General features: G+C 33.0%; 1 protein-coding gene across 1 annotated transcript in view; it reads right to left on the bottom strand.

The window, feature by feature from the left end:
- Nucleotides 1-455: 455 nt before the first annotated feature.
- Nucleotides 456-17,807, bottom strand: part of LOC149772483 (uncharacterized) — a 63,114-nt gene continuing 45,762 nt past the window's right edge. Inside the window, exons 11-14 of the mRNA XM_089947748.1 lie at nucleotides 13,460-13,601; nucleotides 11,715-11,954; nucleotides 10,011-10,178; nucleotides 456-8,040 (exon numbers count right to left, since the gene is read on the bottom strand). Coding sequence (XP_089803874.1) covers nucleotides 7,433-8,040; nucleotides 10,011-10,178; nucleotides 11,715-11,954; nucleotides 13,460-13,601 — 1,158 coding nt within the window. The 3' untranslated portion in view covers nucleotides 456-7,432. The remainder of the gene's footprint in view (nucleotides 8,041-10,010; nucleotides 10,179-11,714; nucleotides 11,955-13,459; nucleotides 13,602-17,807) is intronic.

Genomic DNA, 17,807 nt, shown 5'->3' with positions numbered 1-17,807 from the left:
GAATGAAACATACTTCTTGTCACTGTTGAGTAAAATTTTACTTCAACATCAGGATAAATTTTACAAGTGCCTTGTTAAATAGATGTCTGTATTGACCTCACACATTAATATCAATGAATAGTGGTATGTATATGGAGTATCTGTATTAAACAGTCTCTGTGTGCAAGACCACTTTAATTGCCTATTAAGTGATTTATATTTTACCTTAACAGATTTGACAATTTTTTAAACTGTTTCAAAACTTCATATTTGAATACAGTTTGCATTTTCAGTTTGGTGTTGACTAGTTTCACTTTCAATCCAGCCTGTTATGTGTGTGTGTGTGGGTTTATTGACATTTCAGCACAATAGTGGCAATATTGTGCCCATCAAAAGGTAAGCTCTAAAAATGTAAAGATAATGAACGGAAGGAAAGTGAGAAAAATGGTGAGTTGGTGAAATACAAATACAAGATGTTATTAACTTTAATAGATTTTATTTGTTTTTACTGTATGTTATCACAGACAAAGCATCTTTTAAAAAAATCAGCACAGAAGAATTGCTAAGTAGATGATCAGACTACAATGTTTTTCATCTCGTACACAGAACCATAAGGTTTCTTTAAAAAGATAAAGCCCAAATCACTGCCACAAAAAGGATCTAAAAGTTTGAAGGTTTCATGGACTGTCTTAACATAATAAAACACTTCAATAACATCAAATTTTCACTTTGCAGTAATGAAGAAAATTGTATAACTGTATCTAAAAGTTTGAAGGGTTGAAATTTGTCAGTGGTTGAAATGATTTCATTGGGCATGAATTTAAAAGATTTGCAATTCTTTGAATTATTGTAATTTGTCTATAGCAAAACAATTTACTTGCCAACTAATAAAACTTGTTCTCTGAGCACATTATAGTTTTACTCACATAACAATGGTATCCTTCTATATGCAGTTTGGGTTTAAATACCAATAAAATAACAGGATGAGATAGTGTGCCAAAAAATTAAAAGACATATTTCAAATCCAAAGTTAACATTACAGTGAAATGTAGCTAAAAATGGAAACTAATGAAATATACATATAAAAGCACTAATTAACAATGAATATGTTACCTTTATAAAATATAAATTTCTCAAACATTCCATTCTATATGTTATTTCAGTACAGCAGTCCAGTACTATAGAGCCCCTCACTATACCAATGCATCTCTTATAACATGGGTATGGTCAAGGACTTCAGTAAATTATTTGAATTTTATTTTACTATTGCTGATAAATTTCACTTAGTATTAGTCCTTGGTTAATGAGAACCAATTATATTGCTATTTCACATCACCGACTATCATATTTCTGTGTTTGTATGCACTATTATTACAGAGTCTTGTTAGATCATCCCTCATTATAAGGCTCCTTCACTATTAATTCAGACCACTTGATGACTTCTATAGTAGCATTATAAAGACAGGGTACTGTACAACTTACAACAATAAAAGTATCCAACCTGTGTTATGAGATAAATGAATGACATCACGAACAGGTGCCCTGCTAAGTATGCATGAAATTAAACAGATTTTTATGCATTTAGAATACACAGGCAGATTTAAAGGGACTTGAATGATCTACACTTTCCAGTCAATATGCTACAATTTTCACTGAGAAACTAGGTAAAGTACCATTGTAATCAACACAAACCAGCCCCTTTTCAAACTTCAATCCTTCAGTTTATCAAAAATCCTGTAACTACCCCTGAATACTGTGAACTGGAAATATTTTCCAAAAATTTAGTTTTCCATGCTTTGCAAGTATGGTGCATCCTAACTTTACAGTCCCTGTATATACTGTTCCCCCCCCCCCCCTTATAATGAAGGTATGGTCACTGATCCCATTTAATTATCAAATTTTGTTTTATCATTGCAACTTATTTCACCTAATGTTTTTGTTGATGAAAACTATTAGGTGATTTCAAACCATTAAATAGAAAATGGTGTGTTTTAAAACACCATAGGACATGACCTTGTTATAACACTTTACTATATATATAAGGTTACCTCACTATCATCAAAGTTATACAAATTAAAAGGTTTTTGAATTTAATTGCTACATACTGCACATTATAGTTGCAATATGCCTTTGGTTTAAGGGTGATGGAAAAGGAGTAATTTACAGCAGACATATAAAAACAGATAAGATATAAATCTATTGCAATAATTAATCTGATTTCAGAATATAACTTGAATAAATTTAAAAATGATTTGATATTTGTGAATTCTAAATTAGCTAAAATTATAAAGCATACTTCTAAATAAATATTACTAAATCAAAATCAATGTCATGTAGAATCAATATGCAAAATACAAACACTTCTAAATAAATGTCATTTTTGGTACATGAAGTCATTCTCATGAAAATCTTGAAGGCAAACAGAGAATGAGCTCCTAGAATACCATAAAACAGTTAAGCCTCTCTTTACCAACCTCCAGTGACATTATTGATCAATTTTCTATTAACCAACCAATTATGGTTTGGATCAATTTACTGCTTACCAGAAGCTTACGAGATAGATTAATTTACCTCTTTACATTAGATGAACAAGTTTTATCTTTATCACCCCCTTATAGGATGGATAAATTATGCGTCTAAATATTGTAGCTGATTAAGGGAGACCTTCTAATTATAATTTGGTTTTAACAGGTGCAAATTCAAAGAATACAAGATGCAGCTGGGCCAATGTGACAATAGAAGAAAATTTGTTGCAGTGTTGTAAATTTAAATGAATACAATTTTTTAATATCTATTTCATAATGAAATAGTGAAATATATCATGGGAGTAAAATTATATCACTACAGTGCCAATAACATTTCTTTAATACCAGTGGCAATATCACTTTTGGAACCAAATTCCTTTTCTATGTAAGAAGTATATCTGTCCTTATGTGTGTTCTTTGGAGCAGTTTTTCCATATTGATGTCTATTTTATTTTTTCTTCTTCTTTTCTTTCTCCCACCCTTTCAACATTATCTCCCCATCAGGATGAATAGATCTTAAAATGTGTTAAGACTGTAGACCCTCTAGTGTGCATCTAAGTAATCAATGAATAGGTACTGTTAAGACTGTAAACCCTCTAGTATATGTTTATGTAATCAATGAAAAGGTACTGTCAAGATTGTAGACCCTCTAGTATACATTTATGTAATCAATGAAAAGACACTGTCAAGAATGTAGACCCTCTAGTATACATTTATGTAATCAATGAATAGACACTGTCAAGAATGCAGACACCTCTAGTATTCATTTATATAATCAATGAATAGACACTGTCAAGAATGCAGACACCTCTAGTATACATTTATATAATCAATGAATAGACACTGTCAAGAATGCAGACACCTCTAGTATACATTTATATAATCAATGAATAGACACTGTCAAGAATGTAGACCCTCTAGTATACATTTATGTAATCAATGAATAGACACTGTCAAGAATGTAGACCCTCTAGTATACATTTATGTAATCAATGAATAGACACTGTCAAGAATGCAGACACCTCTAGTATACATTTATATAATCAATGAAAAGGCACTGTCAGGATTGTAGACCCTCTAGTGTACATTTATGCAATCAATGAAAAGGCACTGTCAAGATTGTAGACACCTCTAGTATACATTTATGTAATCAATGAAAAGGCACTGTCAGGATTGTAGACCCTCTAGTATACATTTATGTAATCAATGAAAAGGCACTGTCAGGATTGTAGACCCTCTAGTATACATTTTTATAATCAATGAAAAGGCACTGTCAAGAATGCCTACAAAATGAACCCCAACCAAAAAAAAGCAGGCTTCAAGTATTCAATTTTTTAAAATTAATTTCCCACATGAATCATGGAAATTGTCAGTAATGAATCTTATATGACCTGTTGCTATTAGATATTCTGTGTCACTCATGTAATGTATACCTACTGTACGACAAATGGTACACATTTTTAAGAAAAACTATTGATTACATATAGAAATAAAATTGTTTAAGTAGTAATTTTAATAATCATCAATCATAACCCTGTCTGAAAATTGTGGAGGAATCAAGCATTGATTAGTGTCGAGCGCAAACCAAAATAAGGTGACAATACAAATTTGGGTACAGTGTCTGTTACTGAAATGGACTGCAAGGTTGTCAACAGTCAAAATTTGGGCCTAAATGCAAATATAAACAAAAATAGCAGCCAAAATTCATACAATTAAACTCATCTTTGTCTAATGATGCAAAATCTAAAGCTCTGAGGTATGTCGGAGTGTTCTGTTATATTGCTATAGTACCACGACCCCAGCAATGTTCATTGTAACAATCTGTACAAGAAATGTATTAACAAAAATATAAATCTCTTCATTTTTGCATGAAAACATTCATTAATTTGTCAAAATAAACAATTTTAATCATTAAAATGTACAACCAAACTTGTAAAATGTTGTTCTAAAACGACTGTATATCAAAACTTCTTTTTATTGATGTAATAATGCAACTGTTAATCCCATTAACACAGAATGGAGAAACAAATCCAATGCAAATCAAAGATTTTTGCCTTTAAAAATATATAATGAAAATAAAATCTTTGTTTTTGGAATTGATATAAGGAAATATTTCACTCAAGAAGTGGAAACATTTTATATTGTCACAAGTGGTGAATATATCTACAAGAAAACATTGATATCTTCTATACAATGTTGTAAAGGTAGACATTTGCAAAGCCTGCTGGCAGACTGGTACAGTATGAACCTGCTATAGTGCGCTCCATTATAATGCAAATTCGGATATAACACGGTTGTGGTGTGGCTGCCGAAATTTCATACACATTTATTTTTCTTGTGCATAGAAGAAGATAAAAATTCTTAAAAAGTACGAAAAAAAAGTAAAAAGTTGCTTATCATTTGGGGGAAGAGATCGCGTATGAATAATACATGACAATCGTGGCTTGGCTCCTGAAATTTTATATGCATTTTTCTCGTACACGAAAATGTATTTTCTTCTTCTTAAAAGTAAGAAGAAGAAAAAAATGCATAAAAAGTTTGTTCTGGGATCGCGTAAGTCTTTGCCAATGTCGCAAACTTGGATTGTTTTTCCTTATTGGCTGCAAAACATACCTTGTGACTTTTTATTTATTGCTGACATTGTTGGCTGTTTAAACTTTTATATACAACCATTGGATTGGAGTGCAGAAATTCAGAGGCCCCATGAAAGGAAGCCGCAAACTGGATATAAAATGCACTGAAATTTATCTGCTGTTACATAAACAAATTCTTTGTCCATACTGACAAACCATCTAAAACAGTGCACCGTTATATCATAATCCACTTATCTTAACATCTAATGTATGTTGTGAAATATCAGCTTTTATGTTGTTGACATTTCTGGCAACAGAGATCAACCGAACGAGGCATTGTTTCGTAATCTATCTTTCATCGGATTTTCGACCGCTCGCTAGTAATTAATATATTTACAAAGACTGACATTTGTATGTGGATGGTAAGTAAAATTCCTCTTCTTTTCACTCAGAATTAAATCCTTCAGAACACTCATGTTTTCTGTAATAATCCCTGTCATCAGAACTCTTGCGTCTCTATCGTCCGTTGACCCTTTGTTAATTTTCAGACGCATGCATGGAAGACAGCATCACACTGCTACCACAAATGTAAAAAAAAAAATACATCCTAATTATTGGTTTATTCAGCAGGCATGGAGGGACAGTAACTAGAATAGTCTAAACGACAACCAATTCCTTTTTAAAAATGTACCCAGATAAAATAGTTTGCTGAAATTTCAAAGGAAACAGATTACCTTTGAAGCACCGACTGTTATGGAAACGTGCTCAGCAAATGGAAAAATACCAGTTTCATCAATCATGCAATACATTTGATGTTGCCGCCACAATAAGAAATGGGCATTCATTTGGTTCTCCAAAGCTGTCCTTTAGCGGTGACTTCAATAGCGCATGCACACTTCATCAAAGAAAGCTGACTGCAATCTTTCAATAACAGCAAAGAACTTTTCTTCAAAGGATGTCAGTACCAAACTTAAATAAAAGTGATGGAATCTGACAGATTTTTGCATTTTCCAAGGTGACTGGAACACGTTAACTGTGCTGTGAAAGTTTCCTTTTTGTAGGGAAATAGTTTATGCTTACAAACCCTACCAAAGGCGGCTTAAAATGCAAACTAACTTTTACCAACTTGGAACATACTTTAAAGTAAATGTGTTTCGTTATTCGTTACGTGATTGTGCTGTGTTTTTCCACTGAATTCAGACCAATATGACCCGTTACAAAATTATTGAATATTTTAAAGCTGTGTGTGTGCATATTTTTGATGGAATCTCTTGTATTGTGGATTCAATGTATATGATGAGGTTCGCAGGTGAGTACATGGTGTCGATACTCTATTCATGCTATACATTAGACATTTATATATAAACAGGATTCACGTATATGTACCAATTCATGGTTCTCTAAATAAAGTAAACTATTATATTACGTCTTCTCTGTTTTCACTACAGGTGTATTTCTCATTTAATATGCATCAATTTAAGATGGTAACTGTGCCGACGAAGCACGTATTTTACCGCCCGCATTTATTACCCCCCAAAAAAAAAATTTGGGGAGTACATTTTCTTCAGCTAACTGACTTGGTTGCATATAACACGGCTTGGTATATAATGCGGTTGGGTTTTATGGCTCCCAACTACTGTGTTATAGCTGGATCACACTGTATCTGCTAATGAGAATACTGCAGAGGCAGGAGGGAGGGCAGCATGTAATAAAAGATTGGGAAATTAAGCACAAACTCCATGTGCAAAGTGATGTTTGATCGGAGATGATCATCCATATATCATGTAGACCAACAAGGATAATCTGAGGTTCACATCTGTAAATATTACTGTACCATAACCTTCATTTTAGGTCTATGCATTGGATAGGTCATGACTTGCCAGAGTTTATTCAAAATCAAATAGCTACGTACAACTGAATGCTAATAGTGTACCTGTTACATTCCAACGTTGATTTATTTACATTATGTTATCTGTATGGAGCTATAGTTATTATATTTTCAAGAACTGAGTAACTTCAACTTTTCTTCTGCACAAAATCTGACAATTAATAATGAACTAAAATCAAACCAATTACATTATGGTCTTAAAATAAATTTCACAAGGCTGTATTCTATCCAGTATTCTCACTTTCAATGTTCATTTCAACTGAATGAATACAGCATCAATTTGTATCAATACGATGACTAATTATAAGTTCCCATTATGTCAACCTCAAATGAACACCATTCTCTTATAAAACCCACAATTAATAATTCCCATTTAGATGGCCAACCAACAAACGTATCCTATAAAACAGACAGACTACCAACTCAGTTTAATAACAATGTTAATTTGGAGGTTTTACATTAAGTTTTCATTCCTCAAGTAAATCCAGGAGGTTTGAAAGCTCACAAGCCTCTATCTTAAAAGGCAGTTTATTCCATTTTTCGCAAATGGAAAACTTTTCATCCTTGAGAATTTTGAATGACTCAATCTTGATGGTGGGCAACTTGGTTTTGTCATAAACAAAATAAACACCCCAGTCCATACCACAATTCTTACAATATATCTTATCTGTTTTTCGAAGACCACCTAATTTTGTTTGAGTGGGTCTCTTATGAGGCTTTACATCTATTATATTTTTGAACTCCTTATCTATTACAATATGAAATGTATCTTGCAGAATGCGTAAATTCTCACCATCAGTAACTGCAGTGGCACACTTAAAGCAACACAATTTAAACTGACTCTTTTTCTTCATGCCAATTTGTATTTCTAGATTTCTATTATGTAACTCTTGTTTGTGTACTTCATTTTTCTGTAGGAGGCTGATTTTCTGCTGTAGTGTCCTTGGGTCTATTTTCTTGATGGCTTTCATAGCTCGATACATCATGGCTGCCTTGTATGTGTTGATTTTTTCTCTATCCAATGTCTTCTCATAACCCATCACAATGTTCTTGCCACTCTTTTTTCTTCCACGACCTGCAAAATATGTTTTTAGTAAAAGTTACTTCACTTTGTTTACAACTTATCTGTTAGCATCAGTTAAATTGCAAAGCACACGTAAAATTGTCACATGGGTTCGGCTTACTGCTTGAATTTTATTTAATAAATTCTTTCTTTTATTAATACATTAATTAATTTTCCATTGTTGCCAACAAATGGTGCCAAATAAAAGAATAGTTATTACAATAGGGACTGAAATTCTTATAATGTAATGGTCAGACTCATCTTAATGTAGACATTTACTGCATACACAAAATAATACTCTTGAAGTGGTGAATCACTTTAACCTGCCATGTTACATTAAACACCCATAATTAAAAAAATCAGAACCCTTAACATCAGAGTCCACCTTAGCAAGTAAGGTGGACTCTAGACTTTCGGATTCTGAAGAAAAAAACAAGGGTTTTGCCTACACAAACCAGGTGTTAATTGTGCATTCAAAAATAAATTACACAATATTCAGTACTGAAAAAAATCAATCCATATCCATTTGACATATCAGGTTAAGCTTAGGCCAATAAATAAGCCCCTTGCCCGTGATGATACTGCTAATCTTGGCTGCGCACATCGGTGTACATTTGATACACTTACTGGTATTTTCACTTACTGGTATTTTTCGCAGTTGTGCAGCTACCTGCTGAAGGGTTTTTTTTGGTAGGATGCACATTCAATTTTTGGAGCAAATCCTATGTTTGGTGACTTGCTAATCCATGTCAAATAGCACAATCCACTGTTCCGTGGCCATTTTTAATTTCACTCAAGATATGGCTGCTATTAATTACTGGTATTTATCTAAAGTCTATGCATGATTTTTCAGGAAAGATTTGCATGCAGCAGATTTTAATAAACAGGTGACATTTTCCCACAAAACGTCCATCATTATCAACACAGTTTTGGGGTTGATTTATCAGACTAAGTTAAGCTATACTCATCTGTCACTCAATGGTTTAGTATTCATCTGCTATTTTATGTTACAGTGCCCATAACATACTCCATTTTATAAGATGCACCCATCACTGCATGTTAATGTTACTACATAACATTCAGTATCACAAATACCATTGTTTCATAGTATTGCACAAACCATCATTCCAAGTTACACTACCAAGCTATCAGTCCATTTCACATTTCATACCATTATATCCATGTTATGGTATCCCCTTGTTATCCCATGTTACAGACAGACCATATTGCAGTATTTACCTTTCATTACACTGCTCATCAATTTTTCATGATGTATTATCCATCTGTCATTCCAATAAGTTAATGTACCACCCATCATTCTATGTTACAATATTTACATTTTATACTATCCCATTATCATTATTGAACCATTGTTACAGATTCTGAATCCACCATTTATTCCATTTTAAAAGCCATCCATTACTTCATATTACAGTGTACACCTGTCATTTAATACTGAAGTGAAATTACATATTTTATGGCTCCACTAAACCATCCAAATTACAATGAACATAGTCATCAGTCTATGTTGCAATAATCTCCACCCATCATTACATATCATGGTACCCACTCCATGTCATAGTACTGTGCAACCTATCGATTCATTATACAGTACCCACCTGACATTTGGATCCTTGTTATCTCATTCTCATCATATCACGGAACCCACTTACAATTCCAATTCCACGTTACAGTACTGTGCCACCTATCAGTTTCATTATACAATACTCACCTGTCATTTGAAACTTTGTTATCTCATTCCCTTTATACCACAGTACCCACCTGTCAGTTTAATCTTTGTTTTCTTACTTATTCATATCACAGAATCCATCTGTCATTTGAATCTTTGTTATCTCATTCCCTGCATATTACAGGACCCATTTGTCATTTGAATCTTTGTTTTCTTACTCCCTGCACAGCACAAGACCCACCTGTAAATTTGAATCTTTGTTATCTCATTCCCTTCATATAACAGGACTCACCTGCCATTTGAATCTTTGTTATCTCATTCCCTGCATAGTTATAGCTGATGACAATATTACAGTCGGGGATGTCGATTCCTTCACCTCCCACAGATGTGGACACTAGCACTTTGTATTCTCCAGATGCAAACTTAGTCAGTGTCTCTGTCTGTTCATACGGTGTCATACCTGAAATAAAATGATATACAAATTTATTACTTTAGTGCAATTAACTAAAGACTGCTGAAAGACAAACAAGGAATATATAATATTTCTCAAAATATATTTATACTTGAAATGATAAATAACAGAAACATTTGCAGATCTATCCTGCCAAGTGATTTTATAAGTAATGTACTTAGCATAATTGTTACTGGTGACAAATCACTTTATATTGAAAAGATGTCAATCCACTAAATTCCTACTAAAAATGGACAAGAATAGAAGGTATAATTACAGATGATTAAGTTCAATATTTGTCCAATATTACCTTAAAAACTCCATATTATACTAACCAAGTAACCATCCATTATTTTTTGTGTTGGTAAAAAAGTCTAAGACATAAATGGAAAGTTTCAAATGCATGAAGTGATTCTTACATACTGCTTATTAATTGGCATCTACACAAAGGCTAAAAATTAATGGATATAGTGATTCCTACATACTTCATGACTGCTTCAGTGGCTGAGTGGTTAGAGCATCCACCTCAGATGCAGGAGGTTGTGGGTTCGATCCCCGGCTGAGTCATACCAAAGACTTACAAAAATGGTAATAACAGCTACCTCGATTGGCGCACAGCATTAAGAGGTTAGTGTTAGGACTGGTCGGCCTGGTGTCAGGATAATGTGACTGGGTGGGACATCATTAATGAATATTATAGTGATTCCCAATACTACATGCCACCTGGTATCTACACAAAGGCTATATAAATTAATGGATATAGTGATTCCTACATACTACATGTCACATGGCACCTATGGAAGGGCTATACAAATTAATGGATATTGTAATTCCTACATACTACATGCCACTTGACATCTATGGAAGGGCTATACAAATTAATGAATACAGTGATTCCTACATACTACATGTCACTTGGCATCTACACAAAGGCTATACAAATTAATGGATATAGTGATTCCTATGTACTATATGTCACTTGGCATCTCTGGAAAGGCTATACAAATTAATGAATATTGTGATTCTTACATACTACATGTCACTTGCATATGTACACAAAGGCTATACAAATTAATGGATACAGTGATTCCTACATACTACATGCCACTTGGCATCTATGGAAAGGCCATACAAATTAATGGATATAGTGATTCTTGCATACTACATGTCACTTGGCATCTACACAAAGGCTATACAAATTAATGGATATAGTGATTCCTACATACTACATGTCACTTGCATCTGTATATAGACTATACAGATTAAGGGATATAGTAATTCCCACATACATGTCACTTGCATATGTATAAAGACTATGCAGATTAAGGGATATAGTAATTCATACATACTACATGTCACATAGAATACAAGGGCTATGCAGAGAACTGTCTTGCCTATAAAAGTCTGTATACTATAAAACCTTCAAAAACTTTTTTTTTAAATCTTACTATTTTTTATTCTGCAATGTACAGCAGCCTAATTGAAAAAGCGATATGATTTGTTATCAAAGGTGAGATAAAAGTATATACTAAAATAATAACTCACCATCATCTCCACCTTTTCCTGTCAGTTTGTAAACATGAATATTGTCTCTACCAAGCACACCATCCAGATAATGTGCAAGGGCTGTGCATGTGGCTCTTGCCTGTACAAACACTAGGGCTCTAGATTCTGGATCTGCATTTTCAGCCAGAAGCAGTTCCTGGAGTGTGTTGCTTATTGTCTGTAGATTAGGATTCATTTGGGATTTGATCTTGTCATACCCACCAAGATCTTTCTGTACCTCTGTACAAATTACAAATCAATTAAGATAGGACAAAGAAGCCAAGTGTAAAATAAAGAGTAACTGCAGAAAGGACAGTTTGCTAAATTTACAAATTCAAGTCTGGATAACTTTGACTGAGGGAACTTTTAATTACTTAGTTCAAGGTTAACTGTCTGTCAGATTTTGTAACACATAAGGTCATTGAGCAATCCAGTAATTATTGGTATGAATGATGTTATAACTGTCATTAACATCCTAAATTCCCTGAAAACATGATTAGAGGTCAGATTCTTATGCACAAAATTTAGAAAATTATTAGCTTCACAGTACTGAAAATTCATAATGCTCTACAAAAATTCCAGTCTGAGTCAACATTGACAGTAAGTCTACCAACCACAAAAAGAAACTACCCTATTTTAAAAATTCTTCTTGAAAGTAAGCTGGTTTTCAAAACAGACTGCTTAACATATTGAAATAACAGTACAATCATAAAATAAAGAAGAAACATTTGAAGAGATAATATTTCATGACATGGGAGTAAATAGACAAATTCATGGATATAATATTTTGTGGGCTCATACCATTTACCTCAACACAAAATCAATACTATTATTTTTCATAGGAGTTAATTTTATGTACTGTAGATTCATTATCCACTAAAAAAATTTTTTATCTTCCACAAATAACCTTAATTCACATTAATATCTTGCATGCTGATATGAGTACATGTAAATATGTTATATAGACATTTGTCTTTATACCAAGTGGAGACATATTCAGAAGTTCTAACTACAGTTTAAAAAACTGGCTTCACATAATATGATGCCATCTTAATGACAACTTTTCTGGATATTTTGGTTTGCTCTCATCAGTCTTTTGACAAATGCCAGATATCTATTTAGATTTATGTTGATATGTCATTATAAGTCATGTCTTTCATCAGCAAAGTCTGTGAATCTGTTTGTCAGTGTTTTCCTTGTAACTTGAACTTCATCTACCTTCATGGTGGGAAACTGATCACATTTTCTATGACATTTCCACAATAATGAGTTGACTACACTGATTAATTTCACTTGATATATTGTGAATAGATGACAAAGAATTTTTTTATTTTAATCCTGGATGCAGTGTAAGAATGGGTGGAGGGAGGGACAATAAAAGAATGGCAATATTTATGAAGGCTCCCCTCTCTAGTTAATATTATCATTATTATGATTAGTAGCAATAGGCAATAGTAATAGTACTGTTCATCTTCATTGTCTTCCTCATTATCGTTACATACATCTACCTGTTACTGTGATATTATCATTATTATTATTATTATTATTATCATATTTATTACAATCAACTGATTCTGCAACAGACTACATGTATTTTCTTCAATGTACATTACAAATTATTCTTTCAAAAAGTTAACTTGAACTTTTCAGCAGCTAAATGGAAACAATAAAAGGTTTACTTAATAACTAAGTATAAGAAAGATAATTAATAGGTCCTCTGTTGTTTTTGCAGTCTCTAGACTCACTCAAAATTAACTGAAGAAGTTCTCTTTCCTCTTGTGTGTGTTTACTCTGCTGTTCCTTCTCTGGATTAAATTTTCTTGCCAGAAATTTGCAGACATCAAGAATTCCCAACAAGCTGTTCAGCTCCAGTGCCTCATTTAAAGTCTTTAAAAAAAAAAAAACACAACCTAGAAATTGGTAAATAGAAACTGATGCCCGTACCAATATTATAAAGCTAAAGGGTAAAATTTTCTGTTAAACAGAAAGCACAAAACAAGCAATAGCAAATATCAAATATTTGACACCAAATTGACATGGTGATGGCAAAATGTCCCCTCAAGTAGTTTTATTTTTGTCATTAGTCTTATAGGAAATCCTACATATTACTAAAGTTCAGCAGACCACAACAATTTGCAATAAAACCAATATCAACCCTTCTTTCTATTACAAAAGAGCTTTATTCTGTAAATATTAGACTTCTTGTCGACCAGAGTTATATTCTGAAAGCAAAATTTTGCTTCCCAATTTCTTACTAAGAAACAAAACCACTGAACAGGTAACCAGTCTAATGCTTTCTTCTTTATATTTCAAACACTGAACAGGGGACATGATAGTTAATATGGCAGTTATGATAAATGTCCAAGTGACACCATCTTAATTTAGAACCTACTGGACATCTTAAAAAGTCTTCTGGTGAAAATCCCATTTCTACATAACATTCTGTTCAACAAAAGCATCATTAACAAGACTTTAAGATGGTTGCTGTGGCAGCCATATTTGACATCAAATTGGCACTATTTTGATTTAGGACCAGTTACGATAGATGTCATAACAAGTCTTTTAGTGAAAAGTGTTGATATTTAATTTTACTGTTGATATGACCATACTTTCAAGAGAAGCAAGAGGAATTTTCAAGATGCCAGACATGATGACCATATTGGTTGTATGAGTAGAACCATTTTCATTTAGAACTAACTAGACCTTGGGATGAATGTGTGTAAAGTTTGGCAATCCTCCAAACAGTTTAGGCAGAGTTGCAATAATGAACTAACAGACATAAGGACAGCAGATGACACACAACAGGCCATCTCAATGGCTCATCTGGTCTATGATCAGTGGAATTAAAATTGATATTGGTTATTGAGATCTATAAGTACTTTTAACATTTTGGATTTACAAACCATTTTATTTTATTTGAAGTTGTCTTTATTGAAATCTTAATGTCAATTTCATCAACTGACTACTACACAGACAAAAGACATAAGGAAAAAATAAAGACTTTTGCTTATTAACTCCATCAAATGATTCCTATCTAATGGATATTAATTTGAAAATATGAAGCCATCTCTTTAAAAATGTCCATTTCAAGCACTTTCAGAATATCAATATGACCCACTGTGAAATGGTATGGAAAGAAGTTAACTTCAACAAGGAAATAAAATCAGGTCACCAATGATTCCTTAAAATACCAATGATAATGAAATCATTTTCTCTTTCAGAAATAATCATGTTAAATTTTGTATGTGATTATATATACTACACTGGATCAATTATCATTTTAAATGGACCGGCACAAGCAGTGTGCTTGCACAGGGAGCTGTTTTCAGAAGGAAGCCAAATCAGAGAAGAAAAGAGGTGCAAGAATAAGACAAGGAGCTAAATTGAAAAAAAACTTTTTCTAAGTATGAAAATCTTTTTAAATTTACATCAATTATTTACGAGCTTTCATATCAGCAAATATTTTAGTGATGGAGAGTACCAAATGTTTTATGCACAATGTGCCGTATTGCCTTGTACCCGTCTGTATATTAGTATTCCATTTTAAAATAAACACATTCTTTTCAACATCTCCCATCACACTGTGAGCCATATTGTGCTCAAACCTAATCTATTGTATATGGCTATTTGTTTATAACTATATAAATGTTTGTTTTGGATTCAACAGTTTTAGTTGCTTTCACAACTGAAACTATTCTTGAATTTGCCCAACCTGTATGCATGCCAACTCTATTCCCTCTCTCTTGTCCATTTGTTGCTGGTGGCCTAGAGGTTAGAGGTCACAACTTACAAAAATGGTATTAACAGCTGCCTCGCTCAGCATTAAGAGGTCAGTGTTAGGATTGGACAGCCACACTGCAGATATCATAATAATATGACTGAAAAATTGTTAAAGCTACATTACAAATCCAAAATCCAATCCAAAGCACTGACTCTCTTCCTTCCATGGTTCCCAAGCTTTTCTAAAGATAAATTTCCAGGTCATATTCAGGGTTTTTTCAGGATGAAATTACTTTTCTCAAGGTTCACACATGACCATTACTGAATGGAATTAATGAACATTTTAGAATTATAAAACATGCATTTTCTAAATCTAAACATGTTTCTCTTTCAATGCTCTCCAAAAACATCAAAGTCAGAAAAGATGATCATGTACAAAACCACAAAATGTATCACATGAAACAAGTTTGATTAAATTCCTATGAACTGGCATCTTAAATCATTTCAATGTACAGAGTAAAAATTCTAACTTTATTTTGCTGCATTATGTTGCTAAGTAAGAACAACATTATGAACATAAGTTAAGTTTTGTTTCCTTTCATACCTTTAATTATAAAGAATTCTACAGCAATATATCTCATATGAAGTAACATTTCCTATTACAGTCTTGTCTTATAGTGAAAAGAGTTTAACCCTGAATTTATTTGTACCAATAAAATCCCAAACAAGATTTTTCAAACAACCTAATCTCCTTAAGATGATCTGGTTAAAAATCCATCATTGAAAAACATTTTCAAAAGGGTTGATTTCAATTTTGACAAAAGACCTTCAAAATTATATACTGTTGTATAAACAAGGACTGAATTTTCTGTAACATCAACTTGTCTTCTTGTAATTCATTAAACCAGTCCCAAACCTGTACTGATACAGGGGCTCACATCATTTTTTAAATATATAGGGACGACAATTTCTCATTTCAGCTCTGAGGTTCAACAATTTGGACTACAAATTTGGCTTAAATTGAATAGCAGTCCACTTTCTAATCTGAGTTTCCTCCGAATATTCCCACCCCATTTTCATATTTGGACATTTAGGTTGGGGTGTGGGGTCATTGCAACTGCATAGTGAAAATTTGGAATTTGCCACCACTGTGTGGTAGTGACATATGGTAGTCACTTACCAGTGGGCCTAGAAAATTTAAACATATGTTATAATGACTAATACTTGCATTAAATCTATACGAAAATTAATTATTTTCTCAGAAATGGCAAGTATTATAATCGTTATGTCGCTAATCTGCTGACAGACAAGACGAAAATATGGCGTAGATGAAACCGGACCCAGTACTTGCCATTTGCATTACTAGTCACATGACTTCACAAATCTCAAATGACAACATCAGAAGTCCAGTAGTCACGTGATATCAACAACTAACTCCTTTCTAATGTTGTTGTAGAGAAATTCAATTATATTAAATTAAAGTCAAATACTTGTTGTAAAAACCAGCAATCTGGATATTCTGAGTTATCAAGCAGAGAGCACATGTCAATGTGGTAATCACGTGATACAACAAAACTCCTGAAGTTGTTCTCAGAATATATAAATCTGGAGAATTTTGTGTTCTTTTGTTCTTGTATTTTTATTATAACCAGTATATGACTTTCATTTAATAGTTTTTTCTTCTCTAAAACATTTGAAAATTTGGGTTGTTAGATTTGTGTACTCATGCAACTAGCAATGCAAATTGCAAGTACCAGGTCACATTTCATCAACGACGTGGTTTTATCTTTTCTTTCAGCAGATTAAATACATTATGATTTTAATCCTCCCAATTTCTGAGAAAACATGTAATTTTGATATCGATTTCATGCATCTATCACTCGATCTAACAATTTTTAAAGTTTGCTAGGCCATCCGGTAAGCAGCTACACTTTGCCACCACCATGTTGACCTCTTGTGATGCTAGACTGGTTTTCATACCTTCCATGTAAGGAAAGATACGGATATGGAGCTGACTTTGAAAATAAAAGTCTATTAGATGAATCTAATCGACTGGGCATTTGGAATGCCTCTGCATATATGTTTATTGCAAGCAACCAAATGATCTATTCTGCACTCTCCGAATATTCTGGTTAGAACTCGATAAATTTAACTCACAATCGGTTTAGTTACCACTCAATTACGTGATTGTTTTGGGCGTCAAGTGGTGGCAGAAAATTTTCAGGTTTTCCCAACTTTCATCAATATTTGCAAAATTCAAGGACTTTTCACGGTCGCGAAAAATTTATTTCTCCCGACTTTTTCCCAATTTCCCGGTAGCATGGGAACCCTGTCCTTCTCTCTCTTGTCCATCCTATATGCATGCCTACTTTC

Source organism: Sinohyriopsis cumingii, unplaced genomic scaffold (genome assembly GCF_028554795.1).
Source record: "Sinohyriopsis cumingii isolate HCF-2022 unplaced genomic scaffold, ASM2855479v2 utg001460l, whole genome shotgun sequence".
NCBI classification, from domain to species: Eukaryota; Metazoa; Mollusca; class Bivalvia; order Unionida; family Unionidae; genus Sinohyriopsis; species Sinohyriopsis cumingii.
Note: the sequence above shows the minus strand (reverse complement) of the source record. Positions and strands in the feature narration are given on the sequence as shown.